At 50.6% G+C, this 17,274-nt stretch overlaps 1 protein-coding gene across 1 annotated transcript in view; it reads left to right on the forward strand.

Annotated features, from left to right (window-relative positions):
- Positions 1–17,274, forward strand: part of MBOAT2 (membrane bound O-acyltransferase domain containing 2) — a 65,673-nt gene that overhangs the window by 30,910 nt on the left and 17,489 nt on the right. The window contains exons 4-6 of the mRNA XM_029938343.1: positions 7,834–7,889; positions 9,445–9,499; positions 14,766–14,949. Of these exons, the coding sequence (XP_029794203.1) occupies positions 7,834–7,889; positions 9,445–9,499; positions 14,766–14,949 (295 nt within the window). The remainder of the gene's footprint in view (positions 1–7,833; positions 7,890–9,444; positions 9,500–14,765; positions 14,950–17,274) is intronic.

Raw genomic sequence — 17,274 nt, forward strand, 5'->3', positions numbered from 1 at the left:
CACAGAGCCTGATGCGGGGCTCAGACCCACAAACCATGAGATCATGACCTGAGCCGAAGTCGGACGCTCAACTGACTCAGCCACCCAGGCGCCCCTAAAATTTCATTTAAATACTTAAATACAACTTACAAAATTTAATTATGTGGAAGAAAAACAACAAAGCATTTTAAATATGGACAACCTGATAATAAAACTCCCAGTTTAATGTGTAATTTTTATCCATTAGGAGGAAACATCTGATCATCATCCGTAGACTGATAATGGTTAGGCAGAGACAGATGGGCTGAAGGGGGCCGTCTGGGAGAACGAACTTGAAGGACTCTTTTTCTCTCTGTATTGGACGCAGGACAGACAAGAAGCGTCTAGAGGTCGACTTTCCCCTTCATGAAATATTTAGGCATTTAGAAGCCTCGAGTGTGTTACGTAACGGGGGCAGAAAGATCCCAACTTGATCCTGATTAGGGTAAATGTCCACAGTGCTGGGCGTCTGAAGAAGGTAGAGTTGAGGGAAGTGACCATCCTTTGTCCTAAGCGCCGCCGTCGGCTTGAAGCTGGCAGCATGGGGGTGCGGGGGGGACCAGAATCGTGTGGGGGAATCACTTGGGAGCTCTCTGTTCGGGACAGTCCTTCTTGCCCGAGGCTGGGAAGCTGATACTCTTCGTGTCTGTGAATGTGAGTGAGTGTGTGTGGGGCGGGGGGGGGGGGGTTGGACACGAGTTCGAGATCCATTTGAAACATTGATCTGATGCATGGGACTGGCTTCTTCATAGAAGTTTCTTTTTGCAGAACGGTTGCAAACTTCTGAAGTCTTGGCTTTTGCAGGAGCCTCAGCAAATAGAGGAGAAGTATAAAGTAAACAGCTTCCCTTTAGATCAGCGATAACCAGGTAGCAAGTATCATAAAGGATCCTAGTTTCTCAAGCAATAAAAACCATGACCATGGCTATCTGTGAATACATATAAGAAGAAATGCACAGGGCCTCTGTGTAGAAAACCATAAAACTTTAGGATATAAAACAACACTGACGAGGGATATCTTGTTATTGAGATGGTAAAATTCACTATTGTAAAGATGGCAGTTCCTCTCAAGTTAATCTGTAGCTGTAATGCAGTTCAAGGTGCGGCTTTGAGGGAAACTCAATGAATTGAAAAGTTACTGTGGAAGTGAAAGTGCTTGAACGTAGCCATTTCAGTGTAAAACATACTCTTGTGTGTAGAGTAGCAGTCACTTACCTGTTCCAGGATGACAGGAATAGTGAACAGTGATGCCAGACGAGAGAAGCAGGCCCGTGGGTCCGAGAAGTAAAGGTACAGAATGGAAATGGTGGGGTGATAGATCTGCGGGGAAAGCCCTTCTTGATGAAGAAGTAAATGGTATTGAGACAAAAGAAAGGTAAGTGCTTTCTCTGTAGATAAGGAACTTGTAGACGGAAGTCAGAACACACTTGTTCGGCAGGAAGGTCACGAGTTCTGATTGGAGGATGCTCACTTATGGAGGTAGCTTAGTGCATCCACCAAACGAGATGTCCACAATGTAGTTTTCCGTTCGAATTAAGGCTGTTTCAGAGCTAACCGCATAGTATCAGATGCTCGGCAAACATTACTGCTTACTCCTGTGCGTTTGTTCAGCTGTGATTTACTGAGCACATGCTATGCGTTTTGGGAAGTGCTAAGTACTTTTGTAGGTGACAGCGCACCCAGCACAAGGGACAGAACATCTGGTCTAAGAGCTACAGGTGCCAGTGTCACGTGCACTCCTTCTAGAAATCCTCATTTAGACTGAGTCTAACCCTAGACCCCTCTGCTTCATGCTGAGCTCTAGGAGGGTCCTCGCTCTCATACCCACCCCCCCGCCCCACGCTGTGCCCAGGGACTGTGGGGCAAGTGGGATCCGTGTAAATTATTCAGCCACTAGTCTCTAGTGCCCCATCGATCCTGTTTCTCCTGCCCTAGCGTCTCCCACTCCTTGACCTACATTTGTTTGGAGGAGACACCGTCCGGCTGCTGCTAATGCAGGTCGAGTTACCAAGAGTACACGGGCTACACTCTGGCTTGGTTTGTCTGGGTTCCGGCCTCCCCGGGCCCTTTCTGCTGTTACATCCATTCACGAAGCAGCGTGCTTTAATGAGATTTATCAGAAGTCGGGTTTTCTAGGGCCTCCGAGCCCTCACGGTGTGTGCCCACCCCTCAGCCGGTCCTGCTCTCCTGACTGTATGTTTGCCTTTTTGTGCAGTCTGTTCCCCGCACTCAGGATGCCCTTCCCGGCCGGCCGGTGGCACACAGCCACCCCCGCGAATCTCACTGGCCCAGGCGACAGGACTCCAATATGAGGCTTTCCCCTGGGTTTGAATTCTCTCTCATCTCTGCACGCGTTTCTTCAGGTGTCTTGTGGGGCTGGTGACACTTACATAGTTATTCACGTACCTGTGACCTCCCGTGTTCATGAGAAAGCCCCTTCCTGGACGCGCACTGCGCTCCCTCTTGTGCCCCTTCGGCGCCTGGTGCTTCAGCAGGAATCCAGTGTTCATCACAGGCGGGTTCTGTCGAACGTTTCCTGGGTCTCAGATGCTGGTCGAGGGGTTTGAATCCACCCAGTGTCCCTATTATCTCTGTGCTTTAGATACTAACTTGGGGGGCTGTTCATAGCTTCCCGTCTTCCCACCCCGGATCTGCAGTGGGGTCAGGATCTCAGCAGACTTCTCTGACCCTCGTCCAGCCGCCCGCTCGCTGCCCGCATCTCCCCCTGGTTTCGCGCTGGACGCGCCTCAGACGGACTCCCCGCTGGCTTCGCTGGCCCTCCGTGACCCTTCTCACTTGCCCCCGTCCGTCTGGGGGCTGCTCCGGTCACAACCCTTGGCCGCACTGGGGCTCCCGTCCCGCGTTGTGTCCATGGTCACACTGTTGGCGGATCCTGTCGTCTTTGCTGTTGGGCGATGGCCAGTCTCCACATGGACCACAGGTGCCGTCACCCTGGGCTGGGCCACCACCTGCCCACTTCTACTCCCGCGGCTCCTCATTTTTTTGACAAGGTTTTTTTTTTCCATTTTTTTAAAAGTTTATTTATTTTGAGAGAGAGAGAGTGAGCAGGGGAGGGGCAAAGAGAGAGAAAAAGAGAGAGAATCCCAGAGAGAGAGAAAGAATCCCAGCAGGCTCCAAGCTGTCAGTGCAGAGCCCGATGTGGGGCTTGAACTCATGAACTGTGAGATTATAACCTAAACTGAAACCGACTGAGCCTCCCAGGCGTCCCTCAGTCTTTTCAGCCCACAGCCAGAATACACCCATTTCACAAGTCACTTCTGTGGGGAAAACCCTCCCTTGCGTGGGTCGCTCAGCGCCAGGAGCCTGCTGGGTCTGCCCCCACCCTCCCTCTGCACCCACTCCCATCTCACCAGTGGCCTCCTGTCTCCCCACACGCTGGCCACGCTTCTGCCTGACGGCTGATGAACTGCTTTCCTCCTTCCTGAACATTCTTACCTCCGCAGGCTGCTCTCTGCCTTGTTCCTACTTGCAATGTCACCTTCAAGGTGAGGCCAGGTCTTCCCGGGTCCTGGCCCTGCCTCCTCCCCAACCCCTGCTCTGTGCCCGCGCTCAGCACTCGGCAGCGATGCATTCATCTGTTGATTCCTTCATTATCTCTCTCTGTCCAATACACGGTGAGGTCCGAGGCACCGAGAACTTCACCTTGTGCACGGTCGGGTCTCCAGCATCTGGTGTTTTGTGGGTGCTTGTAGGTGCCTGGTTCTGAATGAGGGACGGACTGACCGGGCTCAGAACCATGGCCTTCTCCATTGCGACTCGCTGCGTGTTCTCTGGCATTCCGTACGTGGGCCTTATTTTGGCCTCAGTGGGTTTTGCTGTTTGTGCAGGAAGGAGGTGACCACCACGGGGAGTTGACAGGCGGGCTCTGCTGGCAGGTGACTTGTACCTGGTGGCAATCTGACCTTTGACCTGGCAGATGCTTGCTGTTGCTTGGTCCCATCCGCGTTTGCAGATGGCGCTAGAGCGCACGGCTCCGGGGATCATGGACAGTGAGGGGAGCCAGTGTTTCTCAGCATCAGTTTCCAATAATGCTGAACTACGGTTGAACTGTGCTGACTGCTAGCACTACATCTTATTATTCTCGTTATTTGTAGAGACAAGAACAATGTGTGTAAATGTTTTTTAAAGTTTTGTATCCTTTTGTTTTTTAAATTTCATGAAATGTAGGCTTTTAGTTCTTTATCGCAGATAGGGCTTTTTTTTTTTTTTTTTTTACCTGAAACTACCTCGTCAGCTGAAGTATTTATTCTGAAAAGTTAGATTCCGTATTCCGGCACATTCCTAGCAGAGCGCCAGGGGGAGTAAATGTGTGTAGTTCCCCCGAAATACAGAGATGTCATCACATAGGAGGTCCAGGTACCCCCGTCTGCGGCCCGGAGCTCCCAGCTGGAGAGCCTGACGCCGTCCCCCCTTCCTCTTCCATCCCTGGCTCTGCCACAGGGAAGCCAGAGGGTCTGTTTTGAAAATTTTTTATATACTAAAAAAAATTTTAACATTTATTTATTATTTTTGAGAGACAGAGACAGAGTATGAGCGGGGGTGGGGCAGAGGAGACACAGAATCTGAAGTAGGCACCAGGCTCCGAGCTGCCCGTGCAGAGCCTGACGTGGGGCTCACACCCACCAACCGTGAGATCATGACCTGAGCTCCCCAGGTGCCCCTTAGAGGGTCTTTCTGATTCATGTTAGAGGATCTCAGACTTTCTAGGACCCTGGAAGCATTAGCTGTTGGAGACTTCAGTAGATGCGAAGTCAACACTTTGGCTAAAATGTCAGTAGAGGTGTGAGTGAAATAACGGGTGAGTCACCGGAACAGGTGTTTGTGAACAGCACACTGCAGGTGCGTGGTTCTCATCGGCCAGCGTCTCCTCCGCACGCCGCGTTCTACTGTGATGAGGTGAGGTTGGTCCCACTCTGGTCAGCTTCCTGGTCGGTCACGTGGTGTGGTAGCCTCGTCAGTCCATTTCCCCCTCTGGTCTACTTTTCTCAACTCTCGGAGATCTCATCATGCCTTGCCAAACTGTCAGTGTGGCACTGGCTTACTTTCATTTATAGCTGAACTCCTTTTGCGGTAATTCTGCCTTCTAGCATTTTACTCACACATTCACCACCCCTCGACCCAACCCCATGACAGGTTGGACCAGAGCTGTCCTGGGACTTTAAAACCAAAGGGAATATTCAGGGCTAGCGATCACCAATAAAGGGAACGAAAAGATGTCAAGATGTTTCTGCGAACCAGTCGGTCCTTTGAGCTGCGCGTATGTCTAGCGCCAGAGGCGCAGAGGGAAATAAGGCAGCATCCCTGGTGTTCGGTGGCCCAGGAGTTTTGTGGTGACAGGAAAGCAAACAAAAAATGACAGAACAGTATGATGAATACTTCCAAGCACAGATGAGAATGGACAGGCAGGAGGGAGGCTGATCAGCCTGCAGGAGAAAAAGATCTTGGCCGGACGCTTAGAGGAGTCCGTTTATTTGGTGGTTTTTAAATATTTACTTAGCACACATCTTGTGCCGGCCGCCGCGGGTTCCGTGGTGGTTCCTCGCCTCGTGGGCCTTCTGGAGAGGAAAGACAGAGTTTAAAACAACAGTGAGACAGCCGTGAACCTGAACATATCTTGAGGCAGGAAAACAGGAGGCTGAGATGAAGCGAGGGCGAGTGTGGGCGCTGCCCCCGGCCTCTTGGGCCAAGTGACCCCTCAGCTGTCCTTGCAAAGCCAGGTCCAGGAAGAGCGGTCTGAGTGCCCGGAGCGTCGTTTGGGAAGATCCTGGAGCATCCACGTCTGCTCCCGCCTTCTTTCCGTGTCTGTGAGGGGCATGAACCCCGGGCCCAGCGGCCCGTTCTCCCGGCCTGCCCTGGCCACAGACCGTCCTGCAACCTGCACAGCGGATGGCACGGGATGTGCACGGGGATGCCAGGCGGCCCGAAGCACAAGGGGGGCACGCGCTCACAGAGCATGCATTTGCATTTTCGGAACATCTCATATATATGTACCTACCAGTTTGTCACTGAGCTGATAGTTTTCTTTTTTTAAGTGGGCTTCACGCCCAGCATGGAGTTCAATGTGGGGCCTGAACTCACGACGCTGAGATTGAGGCCTGAGCTGAGCTCAAGAGTCGGATGCTTAGCCAGCTGAGCCACCAGGCTCCCCAGCCCTGAGTCGATAAACTTAATTATTTTATCAGTTGTTTTTGTTATGACTGCAGGTGACATGGGAACTAGCAGTTAGAACTGAGAGTATTGTGTAATTCTTCACTGAGCTGAACTACCAAGAAGACATAGGCAGGGTGAGACAAATGATTCTTCCCCCCCGAGGAAGTGGAGATCACTGTTTTGGCGATCCTCGGAGGCACGTAAAACATCCCTCAAGCTGACCTGGCAGCTGGGTGCTCGGGGCTGCCCAGGGAGAGGTTGGCGGGGGGTCATTTCCTGAGTGGCCTCCCGGGAGAGCTGACTTTGAGGGGACCCCAGGCTGCACTCTGAGTCTGGGAGCCTCTGCCGCAGGGCCGGGTGTCCTCCGTGAGACCTTGCTGTGCCGTGAGGAGTGCAAGCAGTGGTGATGCTCAGGGGCCTGGCCCCGCGCCTCCCCGCCCCCTGCAGTCTGCTTTCTTTCCATGTTGAAGGATGCTCGTGTTCGGCCACGGGTAGAGTCCACACTGCCTGCTCTCCGTGCTCCCAGCCATGGAGCACAGCTCTGGGCCGTGTCCTGAGGCGCATGGGCTGTGGGGCCGACCTTCCCGAAGGCCCAGCCTGGCTGCGCAGACTCAGAGCCGAGCTCACCCTCTGCCTCTTGGCCAGAGGCAGTTTCTGGCTTTAGTGGACTTCCAGACATCTAAGTAAATACCTTGTGATTAATTGTTCTTTGCTACGAGTGGTAAGCTAACGTGACAAAGGATAAAGAGGGACCCGGTGGTTTTCTTAATGTGGATTTATTTGATCTTTTTTTTCCAAGTTATCCATTCAGTTAGAGATTACAAAATGGAGGGGGGGGTATTGCCATTTTCTAAGCTGTGACATGAGTTAAAGCCGTCTGTAAGGTGTGCGTTAGGCGCTGTCTCTGGGGTGGCTCTCCTGGGCCCTGAGTCCCTGGGCCTGAGGCCAGGGAGGTGGACCTGACCTGTCTCTTCCTCCCTCATGTCTCCCATTTTCTACATTTCTCCCCCAGCCTCCTTCAATTTTCCACTGATTCCCCACTTCCCAACTCGCGTTTCACCTTTAAGTCAGCCGAGGCGAAAGGCAGCAGCATGGTACTTTGAAAAGTCAAGATCGGAGAAGCCAGGGCCAAGCCTGATGCCTGCGTGCGCCTCCCCCTGGCCCCGGGTCCTGGTGCGGGAGGGAGGAGGTGGGCGCGCTGCTCACCCCTGCTCACCCCTGCTCACGCAGGGTCTCCCGGGATGGGCATGCGTTTCTCTTTCTTTTCCTCCCTTCCACCCTCCCTCCTTTCCTTCCTCCCTTCTTAATTTCTTCCCTCCCTTCCTTCTTTCTTTTCTCTCTCTCTGCCTGCCTCTCTACCTTTTCTTGCCTCCCTCTCTTGCTTCCCTCCCTGCCCTGTTGCCTTCCTTTCTGCCTGCCTGCTCTTTAAAGCAGGGGAGAAGGCCTGGCTCCCTAGCCCGCCCGCCTGCCCCAAACATAGCAGCCCCTGAGTTCTCTCTCTGGGATCCTGTGGTCTTTTTTTTTTTTTAATGTTAAAAAGTGTCAGGATTTTGCAGTTGTAAAAGCAGAATGAACTATTTTTTCATACATCATTAGCATTGTTTTAAATTCCTGCTTTGAAATACTTATTTTTTTTCTCTTACAGCCCAATGATGATAATTACCCAGAAGATCACTAGTTTGGCTTACGAAATTCATGATGGTAAGAATTTAGAAATTTAATTTTTCATCACCAAAAGAAATCCTAATCAAATTTACTTTCACCTGAGAAAAGACCCTAGCTTTCTGCATTAGACAAGGTAAGAGAGAGGACTATTCAGCTCTGCTTAGATTCATTAAAGTGTGTTTATTTATTTTATGTTTTTTTGTAGTTTTTCATATTAATTCCACACTTGATTTAGTGACAAAAACAGTAAAAGTGGGGTCCTGTCTTATGACCAACATTAGTGGCAACATACAATACAAAAAAACTAGATATTTGGTCTAAATCAAGTTTTGTTGGTCCCTGCTTCATCTCTGTTACATTTTTATTAGTATTCGGATGCTTTTTTCCTCATCCCTGATCTCTTATATGTACAATACATACACACACAATTACATAGATTTTTAGCAGAAATATATATATCCATGTTTTCTGCCTTCAGCGAACGGACACCCTGCCGTAGGAAGTGCTAACCCCATGGGCGGTGACTCATGCGTTAGACTCAGGTTTCTTCACACACATACCCACCAGGCCGGTCATTCGTGGTGGCCCCAGAGCTTCCTACACGGGGGGCTGGCCCTGCTGCCTGGGTCACCTGTCCTCTGCCATCTGCTAAGGAAGACCTACACATATTTTTTAAGCATATTTGCGTCTTTAAGTTATTATTTGCATCTTAATTTAGTTCTCCTTTGGTCTTTAAATCAGGCTTAGAGTCTAGTAAGTTGATGTGTAATCATAAGTCATGGCCTCCTCTTGGGGAGAGAAGGTAAAAACAGATGTGGATGCTATATGCATACAGTTGTCATTCTTTAGAGGCAGAGAGAGGGAAGGAAGTCATTCCTTGCTTTATGTCAGGCTTCTAGTTTGTAATACTGATGTTAGTCATTTAAATCATCTAGTAATAGAAACATTGTGATGCCCCTTTATTTTTTTTCCCATCCTTATTTATTTATTTTGAGAGAGAGACAGACAGCATGAGCAGAGAACGGACAGAGACACAGATGTAGAATCCGAAGCAGGCTCCAGGCTCCGAGCTGTCAGCACAGAGCCCAACACAGGATTGGAAGCCACACACCATGAGATCATGACCTGAGCTGAAGTTGGACGCTCAACTGACTGACCCAGGAGCCCTTTGATGCCCCCTTTTGAAAGTCATAGTGTTTGTTATAAAATATGGTAGCATTTTGGAGGTTTTTTAAAATTTTCCGGTTAGTTAACATACAGTGTAGACTTGGCTTGAGGAGTAGAATCCAGTGATTCAACACTCACATATACCACCCATGGAACTTTTAAGTTAATAATAATTCCTCTAGAGAAGAGTCAGATTTGTGCCTTGATGTGTGGCATTTACCTCACACAGACCTAGACGTGTTGGCTTACAAGGTGGTCCTTGACGGCATTGAACCAATGTGACAGAGAGAGAAAGGAACCAGTTACACCAAAATTGGGGGTATAGCCTGAATTTCTACCAAGAAAACGGTAGACGTGTGAATGGGGGAAAATGCCGTTCTTGGGGGAAATCATAATTGACAGAAGTACCTGTTTTCATTTCCAGGGATGTTTCGGAAGGATGAAGAACTGACGTCGTCACAGAGAGGTCTGGCTGTAAGGTAGGTGCCCTTCACAGCACCCTGCGCTGGCGCACGCTGTCGGGGACGTGCCTCGCTCTCGTGGCCACGGCTGGCTCGTCTCCCAGGGCTGCCGACTGCGCGGGGACCAAAGCGTCCTCCCTCCACCCACCTCCCTGCCACCGGGCCTTGCTAGCTTAGGCTCAGTGTCCCTTCCAAGACTCCCCCAGCGCCTTGGATATATCATCATCGAGTATGTGCCTCCTGTGTGCTGTGACGGTGTCACCAAATCTTCTGTCCCTCCTCTGACTTCCTGAGTTCCTGCAGACAGGAAGATCATATGGCCACTTCCGTTTATAGACCAGTAACTCAGCAGCAGGCATGGGGTGAAGATATGTTGCTGTAGCACACAGACGCCATGTTTTGAGATAACGAAGATCCAGTAAAATATTCTCAGGATTATCGGTGGAATTCATTCTGGGTGGGTTTCAGTTCATGTTTTATAGTACCCTGTTGACTAAGGAATAGCTCACTTCCTTGGATAGGGTCTATCTTAATATAATTAGAGACTGAATCCTCACTTTACCTAAAGAAAAAATTCCTAGGAAGCCCTTGCTTTCTGTAGATCGATAACTAACAGATGCCTGGCTGTCAGAAGAGTGAGGCTGAGTTTGTGATGGTGGGTAGACCCTACCCTGAGGGTTCACTCTTGGCAGCACATCTGTCTGTCTTGGGAATCTTCTTGATTTTCCCCATCTTTAAAATGATTTCTTTTGAATTCTCAGTAGTCAGTATTTACATACCAGTAAACATACACTTGATAGACAGTTGCCGAGGGATCCCTTCAATCTGGGTTCTGTGGTCTTTAGGGATCCTTGGCGCGTCCAGGCCGCTCACCTCTCGTTAATGGACACTCAGCTCCCGTTTCCGCCTTGCCCTCCCGCACATCTACCTGGCAAAACCGCAGACCCTGTGAAATTCAACTCTCTGCCTCCCCAAACAGTGGAAGGGAGCAGAAGGGAGAAACAGTCATTCTTGTCAACGGGACTTGTTTGCAGCATGTGGCCCCATGTTTAGCGTTAGGACCTTGCGGGGCCATTGGCTGCAGCGTGTCTCTGCTCAACTCCCGAGAGCCTGTGCACCCTCCTTGGTCAGATGCCCCGCGCACCCCCTGTCCCCAAGTCAGGGTGTTAGCAAAGTTACTTCATTCTGCAACCACCGAAGCTGCCAAACTGCCTGTGTCTGTAACAAAATGCCCCACTTCTGTCCTATCCTGAGCGCTGCCCGTAATCCAGTCCAAGGCCGACTTGTCGCTTCTCTTCTTTAGCTCCAGGGTTTTCCTTCCCACCCTGGCCCGTGCGTTGTCACTCATCATGGCTCCCTTCGAGCTGCCTCCCCATTGCTCTGCAGCCTTGTAGAGCCAGCCTCTGCGAGAGACGTTTCTCGGCGTCTCCCCTTCCCCATCCCCCATGCTCTCAGCTCACTGCACTCGGGTGTGTCCCCACCACCCGTCTGATAGCGTTCTTCCGGGTGACCCTAACCTCTGCGGATGTAACTGTCCGCCTCCGAGCACCGTCCGACCCAGCCTGTCAGTCCTTGAACTACATTCCTCGCTTGCCTTCCAGGAGGCCCCCGTCCTGTGTTCTTTCCGCCTCTCTGGCTGTTTCCCTCTCTCTTCTTTGCTGAGTCCTCCTCTGAGGCCCACCGCTGAAGACTCGTGGGCTCCGAGGCACATCCTTGGACTTCTCCATCTTCTCTGGGGATCAGGTGCAGCCCATCGGCCTTAAATACTGTCCGCCTGTTTGGAGTCTCCTAACTGTCTTCCCACAGCGGCACGTCCCCTCTGAGCTCCAACCTCATACCCATCTGCCATTTCAACATCCTGCCGTGGATCTAACCGGTGTCTCAGGACGCCTTCCGAACAGAATTCCTGATTTCCATCCCCTTCTCCCTTCTCCCCAGCCCCCTGGCCGCTTACCAGCAGGACCGGTTTCAGTAGTGCCCTAGAACAGAAACTTAGGCAGACTCACGCTTTCTTACTGCAAAGCCACTTTGCTGGCAAGTTAACTCTCCCTTGGAGACCTGGTTCTCTGACCATGACGTCTCACTGTCCCCGATCAGACTGGCTTCTCCCCGCCCCCTCCTGCCTCCCCCCTCCCCTGAGACTGCCCCCGCCGGACCGCACTCTCTCCTTGGTCTCCTGGAACAGCATCTCCAGCAGGGCTCAGTTTTCTCTCTCTTTTCCTTCCACAGTCTGCTTTCCACTCCGCAGCCAGAGGTCTTTGTAATGTGTGTTGGGTTGTATTATCCCCTCTTCTGAGGAGGCCCCCTGGCGGCTCGCTCGGAGTTAACTGGGGGTCAGCTGACATGCGTAGGACCGCCACCAGGTCTGCACAAACCCCCTGTCAGAACCCCCGCCCTCGTCCCTGCCGTCACTCTCTGTCCCTTGGCCCTCCTTTGTTTTTCTTCACAATGTATATTGTTGTCTGATGTTACAGATTGATTTTTGATTGTCCCTCTTTCTACCCCCTTAATGAGACCGAGCTCGGGCTCATTATCATCATTTCCTCACCGTCTGGATCGCAGCTCACCACTGGGGGTGCTTGTGCGGCCCGCCCGGGGACACCGGACAAGGTCTGGAGACTGTTCCTGTTGTCATAGGGGTGGTGCTCCTGCCATGTGGTGGGTAGAGGCCAGGGTGCCGCTAAACACCCTCCAGGGCACAGGACAGCCCCTGGCATGCAGGGTCACCGTCCAGGCTGGCCCGTGGTGCCGGGGCTGCAAAGCTCGGACCTAGGACGCCGTGGGGCTGACCCCAAATAATCCCTGTGGAATGAACACGGTTCTGTCATTTCACGTCATGAAGGAAGTATTACAGCGCTACTTCTCATATGAAATAGCAAATATTATAACTGTCTGCTTAGGACATAAAATGACTTGTCATTTGTTATGACAGTTGAGCCAGGGATGATTACTGCAGCAAATGTCAGGGTTCAGAGTTATCTCCTGTCCTTGCCAGTTGTGATACATAGTTTGACTTGGGAGGACTGAGCGTGCCTTGATAACCTGACATTGTTTCGGGCTTGAAATCGTCCGCGTGGAAATGGAGCCATGCTGTGGGAGCCCAGGAAGCCCGCCGCTCTGTGACCGCAGGGCGCGCCCTGTTTGGGGCAGTGAGAACGCGTTCTGCTTCAGCGTTACGGAAAAGCACGCAGGAGAAAATCTGCCAGCAACATGTTTCTCTCTTCAATTTTGAGCCTTCAAGAGAAAATACATAAAGCTCAAAACAATTTTAAATGTAGAAAAATATTCCGGAGAAGTCTAAAAAGGAGTTTGGCTCTGCGGTGTTCTAGCTAGTGTCAGATGGACCAGAAACACAGCTTTCTTTTTTGTTTTTCATAAAGACACATATGAGGGAGGTTCTGTCAACTTCTCTTGGCCACAAAGAGTGTTTGTGCTTTTTAAGGAAACTACTTCTCACATTAGAGAGGAAGGAAGGATGCTAACATCTTCCAGAAGCCTGCTTCCTGTCTCCAGGTATAGCTGTTCTTTTAAAATCTCTTTTTTTAAGTTTATTTATTTTGCGAGAAAGAAAGAGCATGAATGGGGGGAAAGGCAGAGAGAGAGAATCCCTAGCAGGCTCTGCACTGCCAGCACAGAGCCCAACATGGGACTTGAACTCATGAACCATGGAATCATGACCTGAGCCACCCAGGTGCCCCTGCTGTTCTTTTATTTATGATAGTGAATGATTGTCAGTGGACAGCATACTTGATAAATGGAGCTCAGTTGGTTGAGTCTCCAACTCTTGGTTTTGGCTCAGGCCACAATCTCATGGTTCGTGAGTTCGAGTCCTGTGTCGGGCTCTGTGCTGACAGCTCAGAGCCTGCTTGGAATTCCCTCTCTCTCCCCCACGTTTGTGCATGTGCTCTCTTTTTCTGTCAAAATAAGTAAATAACCTTAAAAAAGCCAAAGAAAGTCAATAAAATGTAGATTGCTAAGTCCCCTGTATGATAATGTGTGTATTTTTTACCTGGTTGCCTGCTGTAAGAACGAGAATGCTCTGTAAACTTTAGACACCACGCACCGTTTGGACAGACCTCGGAGCGTTTGAAGGGACGGCGTCGCCAGGCGTCCCTCATCCCTTCCTCACGCCCCCGTCCAGTGCACCAGCAAAGCTTTAGGCTGTCCTGCCCGAAATACGTGTCCCTCCCAGCTTCTGTCGCCTCCCGCCTGCAGGGCCCAGTGGCCTCCTGGCTGGTCTTCTGGCCTCCACCCCTGTCCTGCCCACCCTGAGGGGCTACAGGGATTCTTTAAAAACCTTCTTGTAGTTTTTCATCGCATTCAGAAGGTCAGAAAGTTTCTACCACGGCTTATAAGGCGAGCCCTGTGATGTCACCTCGGGTCGCTAGGACTTTTCTCCTGTCCCTTTCCTTGGTTTTGCCCTGTCTAGCAACACCAGGTCCCCTGCTGTGGGCACGCTCCATCTCAGGGAGTCTGCACGCGGCGCTCCCTCTGCCCGGGGTCCTTGTCCTGGCTCCTCACGCGACGCCCGCCTCCCTTCCTTCCGGTCTCTGCTCAGATGCTGTCTTGTGAGAGAGGCCCTCTCTGATGGTTTGTGTGATAGTAATAGTAATAGTAATGGAAGAAACCTTTCTCTTTGTAGTACCCAGCATCTCTTATACATATTTTATACATGTTTTTAAATTATCTGTTTTTTGCATGTGCTGTGTGAATGCAGAATATTTCTCTGTTTTGTCCACTGCAGTATCTCTAGAGCCTGGAGCGTGTGGGCACATAGTCGGTGTGTGACTGGTAGCCAGCAAGGGATGATTCTTTATGCCACGTCTTGTCTGTCTTAGGTTTCTTTATAACGAAGGAATTAAGTAGAGACCGGTTGTGGGTACTCGTAAAGATCTGTATGGAAACTCCCTTATTGAGCATCACTGCATCCTGATCTTTTCAATTCTTGTTGTTTGGGGGCTCCTGGGTGGCTCAGTCGGTTGAACATTGGACTTCGGCTCAGGTCACCATCTCCTGGTTTGGGAGTTTGAGCCCCGCCTTGGGCTGTCTGCTGTCAGCCCAGGACCCGCTTGGGATCCTCTGGTTGTCCCCCTCCCCCTCCGCCCTGGCCCTCTCCCTGCTCATCGTATTTCTCTCTCTCAAAAATAAAGAAACATTAAAAAAGTTTTTTATTGTATGAATGCGATTGAAAATTAAAGCCTGTTTTATTTTGGAAGTGGCAAGGGCAGCGAGGAAGCAGACGATTCCCGTCAGATTTTCACGGGCTGCGTGTGCTCGGTTGCAGGCGCATGCCAAGCCTCCTGGAGTACCTAAGCTACAACTGCAACTTCATGGGCATCCTGGCGGGCCCGCTCTGCTCCTACAAAGACTACGTCACTTTCATCGAAGGCGGGTCCCACCACCTGGCGCAGCCGGGCGAGAACGGAAAAGAAGAAATGCAGTGTGAGAGAGCGGAGCCGTCTCCAAACGTAAGGTCCTGAGGCTCATCTGGAGCCTGGGTAGCCATACTGAGCAGCAGTGTTTGTTCAAAGGCACTGATGTTATCAAGGTTCGGACTTCCCCATCTACTCCTTTAAAGACAAACGACCCTTCCCACTGTGCCTAGTGGTGATGCCCAGGGGCGTCATGATCCAGGAACAAAACTAAGGCTAAGAAGCCCTGCTGAGCTCCTTGGTGAGAAGGAAGCTTTGTAGTTAGGGAAGTTTTCCAGGAGAGCCATTTGCCTGGAACCGACCCAACCTACTTTCCTAGGCTTTTTCCAAACCTGTATGTCGTGTTCCAGCTAATTCGGTGTTCTCTTCCTCCCCTGCCTTCCCCCTCCTCTTCCTAATTCGTTAGTTGAAATCTGACTCCTCTTTAAAAGTCTGCATCAAATACCACCTTTTCCGTAAAATGTTTCCTGACCCCCACAATAAAAAAGTAAAAATGGGGCGCCTGGGTGGTTCAGTCAGTCGGCCAAGCCTCTGACTCTTGATTTCAGCTCAGATCATGATGTCACACTTCATGAGTTCGAGCCCCGAGCCAGGATATCTGTCCTCTCTCTCCCCCTCTCTCTGCCTCTCTGTTTCTCCAAATAGATAAAGAAACTTTTAAAAACAATTAGTAATAGCTAAAACTTTGGTAGCGCTCCCCATGTGCCAGGCCCTGCCGCGGACACGCCACAGCGCCTCAGCCGTCACAGCACAACCGCTGCTTCTGTCCCCACCGGCTGGGGGAGGCAAGCCGGCCCACGTAATCTAACCAGGACTTCCCAGGTTGGCTCTAGGGAAGTCAAACCCAGGCAGTCTGGCTGTGAAGTCATGCTGAATTGCCTCACAGCGGAGCCTGAGCTTTATTTCCTCTGAGCTCCTGGAATGGGTACTCCTTTATCAAGAAAGGCTCTGAGGCTCTGTGTAGGCTGAGTTTCTGGATTTGATCTGCTAGAATCTTTTATTTTTCTTTAATTTTTTAAATGTTTATTTATTTATTTGAGAACAGAAACAGAGCAGAAGCTGGGGGAGGGGCAGAGAGAGAGGGAGCAGAATCCGAAGCTGGCTCCAGACTCTGAGCTGCCAGCACAGAGCCCGATGCGGGGCTCAAACCCGTGAACTGTGAGCTCATGACCTGAGCCGAGGTCAGATGCTTAACCGACTGAGCCACCAGGGGCCCCTGATCTGGTAGAATCTGAAAGTCCCATGAGAAATAGTCCAGTCACAGAGCCCGTGAGACAAAAAAGGGAGCCGTGGGGCTTGGAGCAAAGCTTCACCCCCCTTTCTAAGTTTCTGTAGAATGAAGCGTGAATGGAGAAATGTGCGCCCATTCACAAAAGCCTTTATTTTATCTCTCTGCTGCCACGTGACTCGTCGTGTTTTATACCAAAAAGGCACTTTGTCTTCCTACTTTCTATTACTGGTTAAATATTGATTGATAAGCATACTAAGTGGGACCGCACTTCAGAATTGAATTGAAGGGATTCAGATCTCTTCCCCTGACTGGTCGGTGCGTCCAGGCAGACCACTTGGCCGTTTCACATTCTCATTGCCCCAGGAGAAAGTGAGGATGACTATAGAAAGCCTTGATGTTCCAGAAGTTTATTCTGGAGTCATAGGAAGAGGATTCAAAGCTAGTAATTAAGATGCTGGCACAATTTTATAAAACATTAGAAAAACTTCAAGTACTTCAAACGTGCGATTAGTGGTAAATCAAACCCAACAAAGAACGACACAAATTTATATATCACTTCTGTCACCCTACTCTGAAGTTTTATGGGATTCACTCTTACAAAATGTCACTTACCGCTTTTGGGGTATAGGCGTCAAATCAGAGGCTGTGGACAATGGCAAATGCTCTTAATATATTATCTCACTGTCTTAATATATTTTTAATTGAAATGCCATATGTATAAAATTTAGTCAGAAGTGATGGTTATTTACAGATCACTCAAAGGCATTTGTAGGCTCTTCGTGCATCAGTGGTGTGGGTAGACTCTTAGGATCCAAAGTGGGCGGTCAGGTAGCCTGTGCCCTTTCGCTGGGGACCTCCCAGCGGTCTTTATCTGGGTAAGAACAGGTTTGGGTCCTAGAACAGGGGCCAAAATAACAGCGGCTTAGAAAGGTAGAGTCTCTTTCTCTCGCAGGACATCTAAGGCTGGCGGTCTGTGGCTAATGTGGCGGCCCCGGGGGTGGGGGATCCAGACTCTCCCCGGGGGTTGCCGTCCTCAGGCTTACATGGTTTAAACTGGTGCGCCCCAGGACCTGTCCACGTGCCTTGTGCTGACATCACAGGGACCCTGTGGCCGTACTCCGCTGCGAGGC

This window comes from Suricata suricatta, chromosome 4 (genome assembly GCF_006229205.1).
Source record: "Suricata suricatta isolate VVHF042 chromosome 4, meerkat_22Aug2017_6uvM2_HiC, whole genome shotgun sequence".
NCBI lineage: Eukaryota > Metazoa > Chordata > Mammalia > Carnivora > Herpestidae > Suricata > Suricata suricatta.